The following is a 22,937-nucleotide window of genomic DNA, read 5'->3' on the forward strand; positions in this document are numbered from 1 at the left end:
TTTTGTTTACCTTATTCCCTTCCTTTGTTAACCATAATTTTACCCTATTTGACCCCATTACAACCCTTAAAAATACCTAATGATTCTTTGAAAAATGCTTGTTACATTAGTGGAGTTAGATCTTTTATGCTTGCATATGGGTTTGGCAATATAATCTTTCATACATTACTCACCATCTATTTGAGACGCATTGGCTATCTATTTCATTTAGGTTTGTTTTGGCACAATTGACTCTTGTAGCTGGTTGGTATTTGTTGCTTGGGTTGATTGGTAAATTCTTAGCTATTCGTAATAGTTGAGAGTGCTTGCTTCATTCTTTGTGCTTTTGCGTGGGAATTTGGAATGTTGGTGGCTAGAGGTAAGTTGGTAGTTTGGATTAGTGAATTTTGTGTTTTCAAAGACTGATTCTATTCCCTTCCAAATGAGTTTTAATGAAATTTTGCTTGAGGACAAGCAAGAGTTTGAGTATGGGGGAATTTGATGCATGCATTTTAGATCATCATTTAGGAGTAATTTTTGCACATAATTTACCCTTATTCATAGCTATTATTTTAGATATTAGTATATATTTAGTCAATTTTGCAATTTTCACATTTCTTAGTTTAATTTTTGGAATTTATTTGTTTTGTAGGTTAAATCTGAGAAATTTGATGTATTTTGATCAGAGTAGCCATTTGGAGGAGATTAAAATCGAATTGCAAAAATTTTGAAGTTGAAAAAAAAAAAATGGCCGAGAGCGACACAACTCGCAAAGACAACCGAATTAGCTCATGTCGCAGTTGTGTCGATCGCCGATATTCACGCCGAGAGCGACACAACCCGCGACACAACCGACTTACTTATGTCGCTTTTATCGAAAATTTTTGACGTGGCATTTCCGCTATCCACCTTTTACCTCACTTTCTCCGATCCTTCCCCTTTTACCCATTCTAGAACAATCCCTTGCCTATATAAAGTGCCCTTTATCACTTTCTTTCCATAGAGAGCAAGGGAGGCATTTTTAGGAAGATAGAAAGAGGGAAAGGGAGGAGCATCTTCTCAGATCTTCCAAAGAAGAAGAAGGATCACGTTTCGCACTTTTCTCACAGAGATCCCGCCGCAAATCACTGGGTTTTTCTACCCTTTAAGCTTACATTTCCATTATTTCTTCATTTCTTCATTTGGGTTTATCTTTAAACAATGATTTGTGAGTAGTTTATTGAGATTCTAGAGATGGGTTTGTAAATATTGATTTGTTTTGTGGTTTTGAACTGATTTAGCCATTTAAATGAAGATTGTTATATTTTGATTTATTGCTTGTGTGCTTATTTCCATGCTTGATTAATGGGCCTCATTGAGTTAAGTTTTAATCCTTAATAGATGGACTGAAAAGTGAATATTGGGGATAGATAATCTTGCAATAAACTTTATTTTCTTGGTGTTAGAAATAAGCTAAGAAGATTAAGGGGAACTTTCCAAAAATCAATTAGAGCATTAATTGGGTTTTTGTTAGATTTGAAATACCGTGAAAACAGGGTTTGATTTAATGAAAACCAATTTTGAGATGCTTGAAAAAGGTTTCAAAAATTTAAGAATTGATTTCTCAAAATTGCAATTCTCATGTGTTTGGCTAAATTAGGAAAAATCACATGCAAACAATATTGAAAATCCAATCTCTAGAATCAATTTATTTTTCATTGAAATTAGATTTAAATCCTCCAAACCTCATAAATAGCAATTTAAATTTAAATCCAATTTAAATCCAATTTCTATAATCACTTTATTTTTATTTTTATTGAATTTAGATTTAATTCTTCTTAATTTCATAAATAGAAATTTCAAATTAATTTTTGGTAATCTAGTCTAATTAATTTTAGTTAATTGTTTGATTTAGCATTAATTCCTTAAATACCAATTTTAATTCCAAATTTCATTTTACATCTTTAATTTTTGTCTTAATTTTAATTTTTAGATTTTATTTTTAATATATTTTAATTTTTTTAATTCTAAATTGCTTATAAATTTAATTCAAATTTAAGCACAATTCGTGGATCGATATCATTTTAAAACTATACTATCGTGACCCGTGCACTTGCGACACACCGTATCAATTAATTCACCGTGAAGTCGATCTCCGCCTTTGGAGTTCCACCTCAGGACACGGGCCATATCTGCTACGATCAAACACTCCAAACTTTGGATAATATGATGAATAATTGTGTGGAAATTTAATATTTTATCTATTTATTTATTTATTTATATTAATTAATTAATAATAATTTAATATATTTATTAAAAAAATATATTTTATTAGATGATCTGTTTATCTATTTATATATATATATATATATATATATTATTTTTGAAATTAAATATATATCTGTAATTTAAACAACCCAATTCAATAATAACTCTTATCCCATTCTACACCTAATAGAACTCTTCAAATATATATACTCTAATCATCTCTTCTGCTAAACTTTGCTCTCAAAACCTATTTGTCACCTCCTTTTATACCAAATACTATCAACATGTATTTTTATTATATTATATATATATATAAATTTACGATTTATAATCTGATGTGCACAGAGAATTCATAAATTCTTACTTCTCTATTCATTACCTTAGATTCTATTTTCAATGTAAAAAATTCTCTTTTTTTGTTCAATAATGGATAAATTTGATTTTATTTTCTCCTTAAATTGTTACAATTACTCTAGAAATTCTTTTTTTTTTCTCTTTGACCATTATTATTGAATTGGATTAATTATAATCACTGATAGACAATAACTCTGTCTATATATTTTTATATCAACACTCGGGTTTTTTTATATCTAATATATATATATATATATATATATATATATATATATATATATATCTGGTTTGGAAGAGAGAAATCTTTGATTTTAAAATGGCAAGGCCATTTCGTTTGTAATAGAGAAGAATGTTCTTAAATGTTTGAAGTGTTGTTCAATTGACTCAGAACACAAGAACATCGCCTATATAGACTATGCAAAATTTTGAATATGGATTAAAGATTTTATTCATAATTCTCTCAAATTTGATAGGGCATTTTTAGGCCAAAAGGCATGACTGGCCCACTCATATTGTCCAAAGGGAACCATTACTTTAATAGAGAGGAGTCTAGAATTTTCAAACAAATTTCCTGATAAAATCTTGGATAAAACCTAGCTATAGAGATTCTTAGGTAGCTTGAATTATGTCTTAGATTTTTGTCCAAATATTAACCGTCTAGCAAAACCCTTGCATGATAGGTTAAAGAAAAACCCTGTTCCATGGACAGATCATCACACTGAAGTGATCCGTCACATTAAACAACAGGTCCAAACCATTCCTTGTCTGCATTTAGCAGATCCATTAGCCCCTAAGGTAGTCGAGACAGATGCCTCAGAGTTAGGTTATGGTGGAATTTTAAAACAGATTCAAAATGGAAAAGAACAAATAGTTCAATTCCATTCTGCACATTGGAATGATTGTCAAAAGAAATACTCTACCATCAAAAAAGAGATTCTTGCAATTGTCATGTGCATACAAAAATTTCAAAGTGATTTATTAAATAAAAAATTTTTGCTTAGAATTGATTGCAAATCAGCCAAAGAAGTTTTGCAAAAAGATGTTCAAAATCTTGCATCAAAATAGATTTTTGCACGATGGCAAGCAATTTTAAGTATTTTTTATTTTGAAATTGAATTTATAAAAGGAGATACAAATTCCATCCCAGACTTTCTAACCAGAGAATTTCTTCAAAACAGGCCAATGCCCAGAAAGAAAAATACCAAGGCTGAAGCCTCAGCCTCTACAAAACCAAACCCTACAAAACCAGCCATCTCTTCTGCAAAGCCTATACAAACTTGGGCAGACATAGCCGAAGCAGAAGAAGAAGAAGATCATACAAAATATATTGAGTCTCAGGCTCCAGAAACTGACAGCCAGATTCAGAAATGGATAGAATCACTATCCAAATCTCCTGAAGTTCTTCAGGCCTTACAAAACATTACCCAGAAAGGTAAATCTACAAAACCCATTTCCAAAACCCTTGAGAAAGGAGAATCTTCCTCCCAAAAAACCCTTTCTCAAAATATTTCTCAAGCAAATGAGATTTTACAAATCGAATTCCAAAACAGTCTTTCTCAACCAAATTCTTCTCAAATAATTTTGTCCCAGACAAAATTAAAAAAGAAGTCTTCACAATGGATTACAAAAACACATTTTCAAAATGTTTTGATTATAGAGGATGAATTTTTACACCAAGACGCCTCTATAGCAATTTCAAAAGCTTTTCCAAAAGGATGGCATTACAAACCATGGGATCTTACCAAGACCCAATCCTACTACCAGGCAATCCTTGAATTCACTGGCTCAGCAAAATTCAAACATTTTTACTTAAAAGAAAACCATGCTGATCCGGCTTATTCAACCTGCCACATCCAAAACGTCCTTAATCCTTCTGATTGGGGGCAAGAACTTACAAAACCAAAAATCTTCCCATTATCATTTCAAAACAAGATTGACCATTGCCAACATTTCAATTACTGGGATTACCAACAGGCATGGTACAATACCTTTCTCATACAAAATCACAAGAATAGTCATTCATGGCTGTTCTATTTCCAAAAAACATTTGATCCTTCCAAAACCCCTTCATGGTTTGCTCAGTGGTGGAAGTATTTTGGTGCACTACCTGAAATTCTTACACCAGAAATATCAGAGAGTTTAAACCTTTTCAAAACCCATTACAAACCCTCACCCAAAGAGAAAAGGTTTCCTCCTCTTCTCTTGTTTTCTTCAAAATTCTTTTTACCTTGGGTTCTTATCTGGTTTTTTGAATTTCGACCCCAAGATGGATTGAATACAATCATCAGAAGGTTCAAGATAAAATGGTGGGATTCATTTAATATCCCGGAAACAATTACAAACCAAGAAGTAATAACCTGGCTTAAGGGAAAAAACCTTTTTCCACCAACTCCTATACAAAACTTTTCAAATCAATTATTTTTGGCCCAAAGATCACATGCCATGGCAAGATTAGCAGGAGCTAAAAATGATGAAGAATATTTTGCAATAATGAAACAATTATTGCAAAAAAAAACCAATTCTTCTGCAGCCAATTCTGATTCAGAACCCATCATAGACTTGGGAGATGATGATGAAGAAGGTTGTGGTACCTCTTCACAAATACAAAATCTGTTATAAAAAAAAAAAGAAGAAAAAAAAAGAAAAGACCGGAAAAAGAAACTTATGGCGGCAAAATTATCCATTTTCTCTTCATTTTCCTTCTATTTTAATTTTTGTAATCATTTTTACTTTTGTAATATTCTCTTTTTCCTCTTCCTTTATTTCAAAACCAGACAGGACACTGTTCACCTGTCATATCTTGTACTGTTCACTTTTTACTATTCACATGTGAAGGAGACAAGAAGCACTGTTCACACGTGAAAGCATCAAATGGCAGACACTGTTCAAAACCTACAAAATTACAAAACTGCCCCTGGACACTTCTATATAAGGAGGCACCCATCCAAGGCAATTTCAAGCCAGTTCAAACCATTCTTCAAGCTTCTTGAGCCCAAGCTTCTCCCTTTCAAGCTTCTAAAGCTAAGAGAATCCGAAGAAGGTTTTGAAGGAGTTTCACCCCGAGGTGAAGAAAGGAGCAAGAAGGTTGATTCACTTCCCATCACCTCTACCTCTACCTCACCTATAAACCTACAAACCCTGTAACTTCCTTGTAGTAGACCTTAGGAATCTCATGTGTTGAGCAACCTTTATAAGTCCTACCCGGAATTACATCTCCAAAACCTTTGTACAAATCTTACAAAATTTATAAGATTTTGAAGTAAGTTTTCTTCAATTTCTTTTACAAAATTTTATATTTATTTTGCATGCATATGGTCGGTTCAACCGCCTGGTCTGCATAAATATACGTATATATATTCATAACAGACTGGCTCTGCCGGCTATTGAATATATACATGTATATTCATATTTAAATTTCAAGTTTAATTTTATTTTTGTTAAGTATATATATTCTTAACATATTTATATATATATATATATATATATATTTAATCTTTATTTTGCAAATTTAATTTTCATTTCTGATGATTTTCCTTTCTTGTGCATTTTGTTTATTTCTTTAATTGTTTATATATTGTTCAAGATCTAGATTGTTGCTTCTTCCCTGTTAGCTCATCCCCCTTTCGATCCCGGTGTGTCCTTGGTATCAGAGCCTGGGGGGGGGGAAGATTCTATTTAAAAGGTTCTATTTAAGGTTCGGATTCACATTTAAACATTTTTTAGAGGTTGGTAAGATGATCTTAAGGTGATAAAACAGCTTCTTTAGAGGTGTAACAGTTCAGGTTGTAAGTCCCGTCTTTGTAGCCGAGAGGGCGTGTTTAGGGCAGTGATTCCTTTGGCGATTACCTCACTTAACTCAAAAGATCAACCTAGAAAAATTCTTTAAGTATGAATCCAATTTTCTGTAGGACAGTTTCTTCTTCAAACTCTTCTACCTCATCCTCTGAGTCGAGAAAGATAGTTAATAGTGAAGAAATAATAATCGAAAATTTTAAAAAATGTATAGATAATTGGGAAATTCTAAAAGTACAAAAGGATCAGATCTATTAGACTACAAAACTCAATTTTTTCAAAATTGATTTCACGATCAAAGCGAAGAAAGAGATCTTGATTACAAAACCTTTTGAGACGATTTCTCTTACGTCCCAAAAATCCTTACAAAAAACCGTGAAAAACAATACAAATACATCCATATAGGTTTAGTCTAAGTTGGAATTAAACCACTTATAAAGAAGGATTGAATACCTCAATCCTAGCGGTTCTTAGAGATACTAGGTTCATAAACTTCCGGACTCTTTGCTTAGTTGATCGAGTCTAGTTTGTGCGGACCACTATCTTTTGATTGCTATCCAAATTTTCTTGTTTCATTAAGCGATAGTAATATTACAAAATCCCTTATTTTACAAATTAAAACCCATAATTACAAAATGCTCGAAGGATCAATTCCTCTTACACTGATTTTCAGAATCCATTACAAAGCTATTGTTTCTGCTTTTGCTACAAAACATAAGTTTCAAAGTAAAAGAGGAGAAACTTTGTTTTTACAAACTGATCTTACAAAATCCAACACTATAATCCCTAGATCTATCCAGTGGAAGGACATAACCCTGCCAGAAAAATGGATCTTAGAAGGTGCAGTAGAACCAGAATCTTTAAAAATAGTTAAGCCAAACGTTTAATTGAGGCAAATAACCCAGTATGACGATGGAAGAGTCAGCCTTAGCTTTATGAAGCCTTAGGTTTCCGGATGATTCCTCAACATCGATTACTATTGACATAGGAAGAGTGTCTTATATACCTTCATTAGTTTGCCTGTTACAAAACCAATTGGAATACAAAATATTCGGCCTAGGTATTCTACCTCAGACTTACTCTTCTAGGTTTTCTATTTCAGAAATATCTAGATCCACTTTACAAAATGTAGATTGCTCTACAAATGTTCCACATCCAGTTTATACAAATTTACAAAACGAGTGCATTGAGTTGAAACCCAAATAGAGTCAAAACTTACTTCTCCTACCTTTTGACCATTCCAAAATGTAAACTATGAACTTAATGTGCTTGAAAAAGAATTTGAAGTAGACAAATAATATTTGCATGATGATTTTTATTCTCCTAAAAATCATAAAAAGTAAATGTGGTTTTTCAAAAATTTCAATGATCAAAGGAAAGAAATTCAAAAGGAATATTATGACTTTATATACCAATACAAAGTTCATATTCTTTTCTTTAATTGGTTTGAGATATATGCTAAACAGCATAACATTTCATATCCGTTTTCTAAAACTCCAAAAACTTTCAAAAAATCAGATCCAGTTTCAAAACCTTCTCAAATTTCAAAACCTAAACAACAGGAGTTAGAAGATAATCAACCAGAGTTCATTGCGGTTCTAAAAGATCTTCTAAAGAAAACAGAGGAAAAACTGTCTGTTAATCCTGTTACTGTTAGAAACAAAGTTCCTGAATGGGAAATTATTTTAAATTATTCTTAATTACTTCTTATATGAATCATAAATTACTTCTTATATGAATCATAATTCAAACTAAATTATTTATAAGAAAAAATTTAATTGAATTCTCACATACTCATGATTGATTTATATATTTTTTAAATAATTTTTTTTAAATTAGAAAAGATTGGAATTCTTTCATTTTAAACGTAAAATTTGATAAAAAAAAATTAAATGAATTAAATTCTTGTAAAATCTTTTACTCCAAAAAAGGACTTACGTCCGGATGATAATAATTTCCGAACTAACATTTTCAGGCTTCTTCCTCCCTGAATTAATCCAAATTCATTCTAACAAAGACATGAGCATAGATATTAATTCGGCTGTGAAGCTGATCTCCTGCCTTTGGAGTTCCACCTCAGGACACACGGGCTATATCTGCTACGATCAAACACTCCAAACTTTGGAAAATATGATGAATAATTGTGTGGAAATCTAATATTTTATCTATTTATTTATTTATTTATATTAATTAATTAATAATAATTTAATATGTTTATTAAAAATATATATTTTATTGGATGATCTGTTTATCTATTTTATATATATATATATATATTATTTTTGAAATTAAATATATATCCGTAATTTAAACAATCCAATTCAATAATAACTCTTATCTCATTCTACACCTAATAGAACTCTTCAAATATATATACTCTAATCATTTCTTCTGCTAAACTTTACTCTTAAAACCTATTTGTCACCTCTTTTTATACCAAATACTCTCAACATGTATTTTTATTATATTTTTTTTATTGTTACATATATATATATATATAAAATTTATGATTTATAATCTAATGTACGCAGAGAATTAATAAATTCTTACTTCTCTATTCATCACCTTGGATTCTATTTTCAAGGTAAAAATTCTCTTTCTTTGTTCAATAATGGGTGAATTTGATTTTATTTTCTCTCCTTAAATTGTTACAACTACTCTAGAAATTCTTTTTTTTTTCTCTTTGATCATTGTTATTGAATTGGGTTAATTATGATTACTGATAGACAATAACCTTGAAGTTAAATTATTAAAATATATATATATATATATATATATATATATATATATATATATATATATATATATATATATATATGTTATTATTATTATATTATTTTATTATTAGTTAATATTTTTCTTTTATATTTTGGGTATGTAAAAAATTTGAATGTTCAATCTGTCAATTGAAATTGTCTCTCTTCCATTGAAAATAACTATTGTCTTGGAGGTTCTAGGTGAGTGGTAATTATAGTATATGACACCATTTTAAAATTTCTTAACATTAAATTTATTATTAAATGAAATTTTAAATCAGTATTTTAATAATTATTTTACATGTGATTTTCTAGAGTTTTATTTTATTATTGAATTTTATTTCGATTTTTATTAAATAATTGATTTTGTCAATTATCTTTGCATTATAACCATTAGAATTTCTAGAATAGGCCTTTAATCTCTTTATATTGATTGATATCTGACTATAAAATTTACTGATATATTACACTGAATTTATTTGAGATTGATTTGATCTTATTGACTCTCTAAAATTATTGAAATAAACTATTATAATTGCACTATCAGTTATTATTTTCTATCTGAAATTTTTTATTGATTTTGATTGATTTGTACAAATTGATTTTCTATTTTGAATTGGTACTTGTGCCCAGTATCTGTTTCTGTTAGCTGGCCCCGCCGTGTGGACAATCACGGTATTAGGTTGCATTGTTGAGTCATGCATCATTGTAATTTATGGTTTGCATTAGTATCATATGTATTGATATCTGTGAAGGAGGAGGAACGTATATAATATCTGGTAGCGCGCTTACCATCTGACCATTGGTAATGTGGGGTATCATCACCCTAGTGTACTGTAACATAAAATTTTTATTAAATGAATTTCTTTTATATATATGTTTTATGAAATTATTTTATTAATAATTTTGATAGCATGAGCATGATTTTATTGAATAGAAAATTTATTGTGAAATTAATCAAGTGTCTATCTATTCCTATTCCATTGTGTGCTATAATTATCATTCACTGAGTATTTAGCTCAAACCACGTTTTCTGCATGCATTATCTATTTGGATCGGTAGAATTCTGACTAATTCAAATATTCAGTCCATTCTCTAGAGAGAGACAATCTTTGATTTGTTCTCATGGTATACCCGAATTCATATTTTCTTGGGCTAATAATTAGTTTTGTTTATTGAACAGTTTAAGTTTTTTATTTGAAATCTGTAGAGACTCAACAGTTTACTTATGGGATATTTATAATGTTTATTCAGTATTTTGTTATTTAGATTTTATTTATTTTTTTGGGATTAGTAAGTGACAATATATTTATTCAAGATACTCTGATAAGACTGACATGATTTAAGAATATTTAAATTATTCACGATCGCGACCACGATTTTGTGTCGTGACAAATAATATTTTGTCACATCGGCAATCATGTTTTATTTCACGCTATGTAAGTAGCAACATTCAAAATAATATTATTTTGCTCATGTCATATGCCACATCAGTGCTCAAAATCCCTTAACACTAAGGTTACGCTTGGTAGAATATAATATATACAACGTAATTAATTATGTAATGTAATATAATTATTATTACATTACTCTATTTGGTTGTCAAATAAAAATATAAATAGTGTAATGTAATTATAATTTTTATTTTAATATTTAATTTATTAATAAGTAGTAATGGTCACAGTGATTGGTAGTTGAGTGGTAGTGGTAGCTAAGTAGTGGTGGTGGCTGTGACAACATTGGTTAGATGATGGTGGTAGTAGTGGCTAGATGGTGTATAATGAGGTTTAAGTGTTAGTGATATCAATGGTGATAACATGATGTTGATGTTGATGATTATAGTGGCGTTGCTGGTAGTGGTGATAGAGCAGTGATAGCTGAATAGTAATGATGGTAATAATATTGATAATAAATAAAAAATTAAAATAAAAAATTATGATTATATCTATTTTTATATATAATAACTATTACATTATTTTAAATATGATTAATTATGTTATGTAATAATTATTCCATTACATCAAATTTTTTTATGTGACCAAATAACGTAATTAAATATATAATATAATTGCGATTATATTACAATTTTGATTACGCCATACTAAACATGTCCTAAAGTTTGGAATTGGACTAAAATTGATTAAAATTAATAATTCGTGTAAAATTATATATATATATATATATATATATATATATATATATATATATATATATATATATTTTTTTTTTTTTTTTTACGGTTTGTCAATGAAGAATACAATGGATAGAAGTATGACTTGCTAATGCACTCAGCACCATATGCATTTGTTGAACACTTTAAAATTTATTAGAATTTCAGGGATGTAAAATACTGTTGTCCTGGGACGCCTCTCACTAGCTTGTTGAGTCAGTTTAGTCATCTTTTCCCAAGGCATAGAGTGGCTAAATTTGTTGAGCATGGAATACTTAACATTATCCTGTGCCAATAGAATCAGAGTGAGAATTTTCTCATATAAGTTCGGAAGAAAAAATAATTATAATTTGCGAATTGGAGAGAAGCACCAACTTATCCTTCAGTATCCTGCAAATTGAATTCTTTCCCAAACAAGTTGAATATTTGGGATGTGAGAAATGGAAGGCGAATTTCCACATCTTTCTTGCAATTGGGAACAACCAACGATTAACAACTGTATGCAGTCTTCTTCTTTTCACCCTTGACAAATGACTCATGTCATCAGTCCAATTGACTAGAGTAAATCCACAGGAAATGATGAGTTACTAAGAAATGTCGAATTTCAGCAGTTTATATTCATGGCTTGTGTTAGAGCAACTTGTTAAATAAACAGATTGCAGTCATTTTCTTGATATCATCTCCAACTTTAAATTCTACAGTGGAGAACCTCCCTCCCCACCATATCCTTTCTTTATTGTATGCGAGTTTTACATGGCTATCATTCAAAGGATTGCCGAAAAAGAATGGCATCAGCAGCAATGCAATTCTAGCGAGGAGAATGGAAATTTTTTTTTTTTTTGTACAATTGAGTTCCACTAGGACTCTGTTATACTAATAAGGAGAATAAGAAGCGTGATTGTATGTGTAAGTTTGTTGAAGAATTGAAAGTTGCTAAGAAGGTTGTAATTGATAGGAACAATTATGGGAAGAGCTGGTGGCTGTATAAATAATAGCTATTGTAACTGAAGGGGATCATTTTGGAAAAATATCAAGAACCTATTTAATTTCTCTCTCATTCTCTCTTTCTCTTCTCCTTAGAAGGAATTTTTTTGTCCATTAAATATGTAAGTTTCACATGTTTCTGTCTTGAATTCATGATAGACTCAATCTTTAATATATGAGTCCCACTACATATCCTGTGTTTTGAGTCCATAATAGACCCGATCTTGGTAAGAATTTTCCGTCCTTAAAACTTTAACTTTATTTCTTTTTTTGCTTTATTTCTGTTCTTTCTACTACTTGAGATCTTGTTGTTAAGAAATCTACTACATAACAGACTCGAACTCGAAGCCAAACAACCTAAAAACCACTCCAATACCCTTGAACTATTAGTAGAATGGAATTTTTTGATGAGATTGAATTGAATAAAGGAGAAATGCCGAAGGAGATTGATTCTCTCGAGATTGCATTATGAGGAGAAATGCATCTTTTTAAGAAATCTATTTTACTTATTTATCAATTATGTAAATTAAGGCGGTTAACTTAGCTAGGAGCCTAATTATTAATTTTTTGAAATTCAAAAATCTAATTGGACAAAAAAAAAAAAATTTATGGTAGCTCAATTCAACCTTGGCTAGTAATTAATTCTAGGGCTTTCTCTAAGTAATCACACGGAGATGTCTTAAATATGCTGTCGCAAGACAGCAATGCAAAAATTGATATTTATATTCCACACTAAAGCAAAGCAAAGTTAAACATAATCATTGCAAAATCTCCAATGACAGTTTCTATGCATTTCTTTACCACGTATTGTTAACTTCACAGTAAATAAGGCGAAGAGAGAAGAGAATGAAGCTTTAATTATTTGTATATAAAATATAATAAATTACAACATACTAATATAAAATCCTGGAACGATTAGTCTTTGCCCCAACCTTCAAATAGCAATTGCTTGCTTAATTTTTTAATCTCCTTTTGGCCTAATCTCTATCCCTTGAACAATGATACGACTTTTCCAGTGATCACCTTTCACTTGTAAATTTATCTTCAATTTTCCATCTCCGCCGTTCTCGCTATTGAACTCACCCAATTCAATCTCCAGCCACCCATCTACTCTCTCTTTCGGGTATTTGCCATAGCTTTCTCCAGCAGCCACGGAGGGTTGCAACCCCGAAACCCGGCTGCAGTTTAACAAACCAGTTAGCCTTCTTAAAGTTTGGTATTGCCGCCTCTGTCCTCTTACTGAAACCAAAAAAACACTACGCTTAATCCTTTTTACTTCCAGCAAGTTCCACAATGAACTCTGCAGAATGGCTTTCAAACCCATAAGCTGCTGTTGTCAATTTGAACACCAAGTAAGCCGCATACAATGTTTTTGGGGACAACATCTGGATACTAATTTCGCCTTTGATTTGAAACCAACACACTCTAATAAGCTCAGCCACTTCTGAAAATCTGTTCGCACAAAGCTTCAATAAGTTTCATAATCATAAAAGTAGATGGAAAATAAGGATAAAGGAGAGAAAGGGAGAGGCCTGGAATCGGGGTCGGGTACCCATCTCCAATAATCTGGAGAATTACTCTAGACAAGTGTAAGGTCCCTTGCGGAAAGCATGTAGCATTTCCTCCCTGTCCATTTCTCCAATGCAAAGCTCTGTTAATGGAAAGGACATGATAAGATACAGTTCCGAAATCTGAGAAGCAGGAATTGGAGGAGGAGCAGAAGGGAGTCAGAATTACCGTTTTGCCATCTTCGATGAGAATCGGAGAATAACAGAGGCTGAGATGACTGTCTACAGACATCAGGGAGGACCTGAAAACAATTGAACGTTTGCTAACATTCTGCAATGAAGTTTTGGGGGGTAATATATTGAATTTTTAGAATGGAAAATTTTTATTTTTGGCTAAATTAATTCCTTTCATTCAAACTCAAATCCTCCTAACTTTTTTTAAATATGCTTCATTTTAATTAACAAATAAATAAATAAAATAAAATTTGAAGAACACCAACACTACCATAGCTGCAAGGGAAGGGTTTTAGAAATTTGTTACCCTCTACATTTGTCTCCTAGTTTTTTTTTTAATGTTTTTATTAAATATTGTTTAGTTATTTTTAGAATTTAAAATATAAAATTAATATTTTATTATTAAAAATAAAAATTTAATCTTAATTAAAATTATTGACTGATGGGACTAAAAAATTATTTTAGGCCTAATTTTTGAAGTAAATTTTTTAAAAGCAAAAAGTCCTTTAAAATTTAGATAAATTTTAATAATCATTTTTAAATTTATATAATTATAATATTATAATTTTTTTAATTATAAAATGTAATATAAAATAATTTTATATAATAAAATTTTTTTACTTTAAATTAATGATTTTTGAGTTAAACATCGACTTTTAATTAATAATTTTATGACAATATATAGAAAAATTTACTATTTAAAATTTAAGAATTAGATAATTTTATGTTATAGTTTTAAATGAGAGAATATAGTATTACAATTATATAAATTTAAAGACAATTTTTAAATTTTATCATTTTAAGTTTCCAATAATTAATCTTATATTCAAAAAAATCATTATCAATAATTATTTAATTTGATCAGGATTCAACATCCACTCCAAGCCATATACTTGTTTTCAAGGATTCAAAGGCAAATAAGCTTAAAAACATTGGGATAATGGTGGGACGCTCATATAAGCTTCTAAATTAATTCAAATTTAATTGATAAAAATTAGGAGTAAAAATCGGTTGTGATTGATTATTATAGAAAACATATGAAGGGATAATATTTATGACCACAATCTCAACAACTACATTAAAAACATAATCAAATCGTTATGATTACAACACAAAAAGCTTGACAACTTGAAGATTGGGCATCAACAAGAACATCCACCTAAGAACGTGGTGGACAACTATTTAAGTGTTGACATTCGGGGGGTGGACCATTTTGTTAAATTAGATTTGCTTGATGAGAAATGCTCGCTATTTGAGATGCTCCAGTATAGGTCTTTGAGGAAACAAGAAACTTTGATTAGAAATTTTCCATCCGTGTAAATCTCTCATAGGCAGAATGGTGTTTGAATGTGGAATTGAGCTCTGTATTTTGAGGAAAACATTCTCAAATAACTCGCATTGTTGGTCCAAGAAACTCCGGGAATATCCTGTGTCCAGTGAACATACATAGTTAGCATTCTGCAGAAGAGGCAGATGGGAGGTCACATCTGCAGTCTATGACCTTATACCTGCTTCAGCATGTGAACCAATTGTTTCTTCCTGCATACATCATTACAGAGAGAAGTATTTGACCATTGTTAATACATCAGACAAGAAACCATATATCTGCAATCTGACGAAGTCTTTGTTACATTGAGAAAATGCTCATGACTTCCCAGCATCCTGATGATCTCATCATTTTGGTAGCAGAAGGCACCTCCTTTTCTGTTGGAGTAGTTGATAGATTTTTACTTTTTGTTGTATTTAAACATTTTGTAAGCATTGTAAGTGAGATGATTTCAAAGCTTCCACTTCAAAATTCTCTGTTTTCTTGTATTCTCTGCACTACTATTCTAACACTCCCTCTATAACCTAATGCTTGGATGGTCAAGGAAAGGAACCCATTAAGATGGTGACATAATTACAAAACCAAGCTTTTTGAAAAAATAAATTGATAAAATAAATAAAAACATATGGTACTTACATTTGATGTAAACTGCACATTTGCTTTGTGCCTACACAAAAGAGAATGCAAGTAGAGATTACTAGATGCACTTCTTTCCATAGTTTAAGATAGGAATGTAAATATTATAGCTGATATTAAATCCCTAAAATCAAGGGATTTCTAGATTAGGATAATTGTATAGTTTCCAAGCATGAGATGGACTTACTTGGACTTGAACCAATAGTTATTAAAAGGTTAGACCTAACCAAATAGCTTAGTTAGCCTTTGCCCTTATAAGCCCATTGAATTTGTTGTATACTTTAAATGTGGGATTGGAACTCTTTTAACAGTTTGTAGTAACACATGGAGTCAGCAATGAATATTAAAATATGGTAACAAAATATCAACCTGAATCTAATAATGGTTCTCAAATGATGCTTGTTAAACTCATTCTATGTAAGAATCTATACAGATGCATAATTAGATTAAAAATAGCCAACACATGCTATGCTACTTAGTGCAAAACAACAACCAAACTACATATACGTATAACAGATAACATGAACCATGATAAGCTATGGTACATAGTAACTCAATTACTCATCTGATGATATGCACAAAAACTAATAACAAAATTAATAACTCAATTACTCATCTGATGATATGTAAATTTTTAATATTTAATAATAAATAAATAAACAAAAAGAAAAATTCAATAAAATTAGTCAAATTAATAGTGGGACAAAGAAGAAAGGTAAATGTGAATTAATGGTGATGATGTGAAAGAAAAAATAGAAAGGGTTAGTGTGAATGCAAGAAAATTAATTAAAGACCTTAATAATGAAAAGAAAAGATAATAATGAAGATAAGATTATATATATATGTGGAAAAAGGGTTTCCACCACAAACAAACAAAAGTGAGCAATACTAAGTGATGTATGACTATTTCACAAAATGGCCCAGCTAGGCTCCACGCATAAAAAAAACGACAATAGAAAACAGTAAAAAGTGACATTTGGATCACAAGATGGAGTCGTTCCTACTAAGATCACATTTGGATCCATTTCCATTATTTCTAACACAAACAAAGAAAAAGTTTTGAGAAAAGAAATTTTGCAGGCAAAATTTTCTCAATGAAATTCTAAAATAAAGATTTTTCCCAATGTAATACCATGAGCTCCATAAAATTGTGAATTTTTTTCTATTTTAGAGAGTGTGGATGATTATTGGTGTCGGTTCATGATATTGAGTTTGAAATTACTTCCATTAAAATGGCTTAAATCAATTTGGTTTAGCTCTTCCTCGCTATATATTTATTTTCAATTGTTATGAAAATATATTAGTAAATATAGGTTTCTAATACTAACTATATATTTTAATATGAAAATATAAATGTTGGGATTCTTTAAATTAATTGCAGCTTGTGCTCACATAAAGATTATATGAAATCTTTTCTCTAAAAAAGATAATGGAGTTTAGTTGAGTTTGATGAAAGATTAAAAGAATTTAATTGCAATTGATAGTTAATCAACAAATGACATTAATTAAAATCACTATGAATTGTTATTTCTTTTTTATGTAAATAATACAAGATATTATTTTTCCTAAGTTTTATTTTTTTTCCTTTTTAAATTTTTAATATATATGATTTATTTATTCATTATCTAAAAATTTCTGTTTACTGAATCAAAAGATCATCAATTGATTAATTACTAGTCCAATATATACTGAAAAAAAAATGATTTATTTATTCATTTTTTACTTGATTAATTAAAAAAAATGATTTTTTTTTTCTTTAATAAGAAGAAATTAGCCTTTAGCTATACAATCTCGAAGCTATTTTTCTTATGTCTTCAATGAAATTTTTTTTTTCATCAAATTGTTGAGGTAAAAAGATTATAAAGTAATTTAAATTCGCTAAATTTGAACAGATTTATAATTCTTATTAATTTATATAAAATTTTAAATTAAAGAGGAGGAACGATCGAGGAGGAAGAAAAATAAAGGAAACAAAAATCTAAGAATATGGCATACCACTAAATATTTCTTCTTCTAATATATTTGGAAAAGCAGCAAGGTTCTAATATATCTGTCAATTGGGGACAACCAAGGATCAACAACTATATGCAGTCTTCTTTTTATTGAATAAATCCTTGAAACTTTTTAATCAACCAATAAATGCTCTTAATCCACAGTTTATCTTTAAATCTAGGTGATTAAGTTCAAAATCTTAATTTTTAATTAATAATTTTCAGCTCTCGATCATTCAATCAAATAAAAACTATACCTAATAGGATCTAACATTAGGTAAGTCAATAAAATACATAAGGAATGAATCAAAACTTATAAATATTATAAATTGAATAAAATCTATGTAAATCTATAAATTAATTCAAAATATTATAACCCAACTTTGAAATCTTAAAAAATCTGCTCACTCATAATAATATTTATAATGGAAACTATCAAAATAAACAAAAGGAACAAGAAATTGAGCTAAGAATAGAAAAACTCATATGAAGAAAGTCTCAAAACTCAAAAAATCTGCAACTGTAATGTTATTTTTGTAGCAGAAAATCCAGCAATGGTGTATTTCTCTTCTTCTTTTTCTCATAGTTTTTTTCTCCCCCTTCCTCCTTATTTATTTATTTTTTTTTCATATGGCTTATTTTGGAAAGGAGGAGAATAAGATGTATATACATGTCAAAAAATTATTCTAGAAAAATCTAATAAGAAGAAAGATAAAAAGGTACAAGAAGTGGTGAGGTATTAAAAATAATCGTAGTCAATGCTAAAGTTTCACCAAACAACATGACCCAATGTTAGATTTCGACAGGCCCCATGTTTGGCAAAGAACTAATATTTTTTCAGTTTGCTAAAGTAATACTACCCAACAACACGGGGCATGTTATTTTGTTTGAAAATCACTCTCTTTAAAATTTTTTTCTTTGCTGCACTTTAAGTTAGTTTGTTTGAAAATCTCTGCACTTTAAGTTTCTCCTTGCTGCACATGACATGTAACAATAGCCGATGTAAGAACTCAAGAAAATTTCTATCTCTAATTCTCCAAGCAGAATTTCTTTAGCTTTTTCATCACTTTGAGTTATCTCCACTTGCACTTTTTTATCTTTAAATCATTTAAAACCTATTAAAAAAAATTTTTAAAAAATCAAATATAAAATATTAAAAATAACAATTTAACTAAAATAAAGGTTAAAAATGCTATAGAACATAAAGTTAAAGGGGAAAATGGATACAAAAATACCTTAAAATGCCTACATAAAATAAGTACATCAACAACCAATGATTAACAACTATATGCAGTCTTCTTCTTTTCCCCCTCGACAAATGACTCGTGTCATCAGTCCAATTGACTAGGAAAATCAACAGGAGAAAGATAAGTTACTCAGAAATGTCTGATTTCAGCAGGTTGCATACATGGCTTGTGTCAAAGCAACTTGTTACACCATCAATCTGTAGTCACTGTCTTGATATCTTCTCTGCTTCAGTTTGTTAACTGAACATTCAAATCTGTCCTGCAAACATAATAAATGAGAGATGTCATGCAACAATTGCCAATTGTTCTTGGCAGTGCATGGAATCTGCAGATAACTATCACAATACAATAAAGTTTAAATGACTGACCAGGATAGGCAGTGAGGTTTGTTTAGCCTGCATTTTTGACAAATTTTCACACATCTGCTTCCCGAAGAAATCTTTGCCTCAAACAATATTGCTCCTGACAGTTAAACACCTTATAGCTTTTGAACTCTTTGCAGTGACTAAAATTGAGATCTTAGAATGAATTTAAACCTTTCAACTTTCATTATTTAGCAACCTCCATATTCTCAATAGAAGTTGACTTTTGAAGTAACAAGTCAGAAAACATAGGCCAAGTCCTGAAGAGAAAAACGCAAATGAGTGCAGAAAGCGAAGAATATCTAACTAATAATCTCTAGATAACTGTAATGGAAGGAAACAAAATAACATCACTAGCATTATTCCTCATGCAAGATTTCATCCAAAGACCAAAGTCAAGATTACTAGAAGGCAAGAGTTCATGTGTTAATTAAAACACTAAAAAGCATTAAAAACAAAAGTAACCAAACAGAGACTTGGATACCCATAGATTTATAGAATTGAGTTTGACTAGTACTCTGTTATGATTAATAAGGAGAATAAGGGACTGCGATTGTATGTGAAAGAAATAGAATAGTTAGGATGGCCTGTGGTAGTTAATTGAAAATTTGAAATTTGATAAGAAGGTTGTAATTGGCATGAACATTCATGGAAAGAGCTGGTAACTATATAAATAATAGCTATTGTATTTGAAGAAGATTGATTTCTGGAAAAATATCAAGAGCCTATTCAATTTCTCTAAGTCATCAGCCAGAGAATTCTTATATATGCTGTGGCAAGGCAGCAATTGCAAAAATTGAGCTTTATATTCCACAATAAAGCAAAGCAAAGTTAAACATTATCATTGAAAAATCTCAGAGGTAGTTTCTATGGATTTCTTTACCACAAATTGTTAACTTTAGAGTAAATAAGGCAAAGAGAATGAAGCTTCAATTATTTGTATATATAATATAACAAATTACAACATATTAATAGAAAATCCTGAAAAAAAAAATAGTCTTTGGCCCAACCTTCAATTAGCGATTGCTTGCTTAATTTTGCTTTCTCCTTTCGGCCTAATCTCTATCCCTTGAACAATGACACCACGTTTCCGGCGACCACCTGTCTCCCGTAAACATATCTTCAATTTTCCATCTCCGCCTTTCTTGTTACAGAACTCAACCAATTCAATCTCCAGCCACCCATCTACTCTCTCTTTCGGGTATTTGCCATAGCTTTTTCCGGGAGGCACAGAGGGTTGCGAACCCGAAACCCGGCTGCAGTTAAACAAACCAGTTAGCCTTCTTAAAGTCTGGTGTTGGCGCCTCTGTCCTCTTACTGGAACCAAAAAACCACTACGCTTATCCTTTTCACTTCCAGCAAGTTCTACAGTGATCTCTGCTGGATGTCCTTCAAACCCATAAGCACTTGTTATCAATTTGAACACCGAGTACGCCGCATATGATATTTCTGGGGAAAACATCTGGATACTAATTTCGCCATTGATTTCAAACCAAAAAACATCAATAAGCTCAGCCACTTCCGAAAAGCTGTTCGCACAAAGCTTCAGTAAGTTTCTTAATCAAAAAATTAGATGGAAAATAAAAGAGAGAAATGGAGAACCTGGAATCTGGGTCGGGTAACCATCTCCAATAATCTGGAGAATTGGACCAGATAATTGTAAGGTCCCTTGCAGAAAGCATGTAGCATTTCCTCCCGGTCCATTTCTCCAATGCAAAGCTCTGTTAATGGAAAGGACATGATAAGATAGAGTTAATCTGAGAAGCAGGAATTGGAGGAGGAGAAGGGAGCGAGATTACCTTTCTGCCATCGTCGATGAGAATCGGAGAATCACAGAGGCTGAGATGACTCTTTGCAGACATCGAGAGGACCTGAAAACGGTTGAACGTTCGCCGGCACTCTGTTTGCAATGAAGCTTTTGGGTAATATATTGAGTTTTCATAATTGAAGCAAGCATAAAAATGCCCTGACCAAATAAGTCTATTTTTAATTTTTTACAAACTCATCTTAGTCTTAATTTAGTAAAATATTATATTTTTAATAATGAAATTATTATTTTTTTTTAAATTATTTATTATTTTTAATTAAAATAAAAATAAAAATAAATATTGAAGAACACCCAGAAAACCATGGCTACAAATAAATTCAAACAGAAATCAGAGAAATATATATATATATATATATATATATATATATATATATATATATATATATAAAATTGATCTCATAAAATTAAGTCTTTTGATTTATTAATGTATTTAAAAATTTATCATATATCATATTTTTTAATCTACATAATTTAACGATTTGTTAAATAATATTCATTTATTTTAATTATGAATTATTTTAAATTTAATTTATTATATTTAATTATAAAATTTAAAATTTTCTTTTTCTTTTAAAGAGAGAAGAATAAAATATAGATCATAAATTAAGAAATTATTTAACACTTAATTATTATTATTATTATTATTATTATTATTATTATTTCTTAAATATTATCCTAATATTTAAGATTTTATTTTGGACAAACTATTTCTAATTATTCAAAATTTTAATAAAAATTTTAATTGTATTTAATATAATTAACTAAAAATTTTATTATTGATTAAATTTTATATTATAATTTTAAAATATAAAATTTTACAAAAATAAATACTAAATTATATATTAAAATAAAAAATAAATAAGCCACCCAATGTGCAAAAAAATAACTAGTTTTATTTGAATTTGGAACGCCATTGGTGATTTCTGTTTAAAATCCAAAAACTACAAAATCAAAATTCAACCCTAAACCCACAAAATCTCTGTAATCCATAAATTTAGAAATTCGGAAACTCCATAAAACAAGAAATCACCTATTATAGCTAAAGCAATAAACCCAGAAACAAAACAAATCAGTAAGGGAGAGACTTACAAACTCAAAAACCCAATCAAGCGAAATTCAAAATTCATTCTATTTCCTCCACCAGCTGCTTCTTCCAATTTCCTACTCCAAGGCCACTAACTCTGGACTCGTCCCTCTCAAATGGAAAGGGAGCTTCCCGAGAAGAAAAAGATGAGAGGAAACCGTTAGGTCGTGCTATCGAGGTTGAAAGTCTGAAATCGAATCTCCCTCCAAATGAAACTATGGGTGTCATTTTTAAAACTATTGGTAGTTGATTTGAACTTATATCCTTTTTAAAATGATGTGCACATTGAGGACTCTTATTTGGAAGTAATTTTTTCAAAAGAAGAGTTGGGCCATATTTATTTGTGAAAAATAATTATTTATTATTTATTTTTAAATTTTAAGAACATTTTTTTTAACAAAACATAGGAAATGCACTAAATTGTTATTAATAATAAAA

The 22,937-nt window shown here is 29.9% G+C and overlaps 2 protein-coding genes across 6 annotated transcripts; both read right to left on the reverse strand.

The window, feature by feature from the left end:
* Positions 1–13,243: 13,243 nt before the first annotated feature.
* Positions 13,244–13,606, reverse strand: LOC131172538 (F-box protein PP2-B11-like). Its single transcript, XM_058133513.1, has one exon. The coding sequence runs from the start codon at positions 13,604–13,606 to the stop codon at positions 13,244–13,246; it is 363 nt and encodes a 120-aa protein (XP_057989496.1).
* A 5,544-nt stretch (positions 13,607–19,150) lies between these two features.
* Positions 19,151–22,739, reverse strand: LOC131173177 (F-box protein PP2-B10-like). Of its 5 annotated transcripts, XR_009143398.1 has the most exons (7): positions 22,505–22,737; positions 21,387–21,487; positions 21,190–21,308; positions 20,598–21,116; positions 19,762–19,847; positions 19,594–19,687; positions 19,151–19,484 (listed from the first exon to the last, which is right to left on the reverse strand). XR_009143398.1 is itself a non-coding variant. In XM_058135108.1 (4 exons), exons 2-4 carry the CDS (start codon positions 21,447–21,449, stop codon positions 20,600–20,602), a joined length of 699 nt encoding a protein of 232 aa, XP_057991091.1. In that variant the 5' UTR covers positions 21,450–21,502; positions 22,505–22,739; the 3' UTR covers positions 20,510–20,599. The 5 variants fall into 5 exon arrangements, 3 of the variants coding, with proteins under 3 accessions (XP_057991091.1, XP_057991092.1, XP_057991090.1); XR_009143397.1 differs by having other exon boundaries at positions 19,594–19,847; XM_058135108.1 differs by lacking the exons at positions 19,151–19,484; positions 19,594–19,687; positions 19,762–19,847 and having other exon boundaries at positions 20,510–21,116; positions 21,387–21,502; positions 22,505–22,739.
* Positions 22,740–22,937: the final 198 nt, after the last annotated feature.

This window comes from Hevea brasiliensis, chromosome 14, assembly GCF_030052815.1.
Source record: "Hevea brasiliensis isolate MT/VB/25A 57/8 chromosome 14, ASM3005281v1, whole genome shotgun sequence".
Lineage (NCBI taxonomy): Eukaryota > Viridiplantae > Streptophyta > Magnoliopsida > Malpighiales > Euphorbiaceae > Hevea > Hevea brasiliensis.

Coding starts and splice junctions, on each gene's coding strand:
- LOC131172538 (XM_058133513.1), bottom strand. CDS start 13,606: ATGGGTTTGAAAGCCATTCTGCAGAGTTCATTGTGGAACTTGCTGGAA.
- LOC131173177 (XM_058135108.1), bottom strand. CDS start 21,449: ATGTCTGCAAAGAGTCATCTCAGCCTCTGTGATTCTCCGATTCTCATC. Junction 21,309..21,386: donor TCATCGACGATGGCAGAAAG/GTAATCTCGCTC, acceptor TTCCATTAACAG/AGCTTTGCATTGGAGAAATG. Junction 21,117..21,189: donor TTACCCGACCCAGATTCCAG/GTTCTCCATTTC, acceptor TTGTGCGAACAG/CTTTTCGGAAGTGGCTGAGC.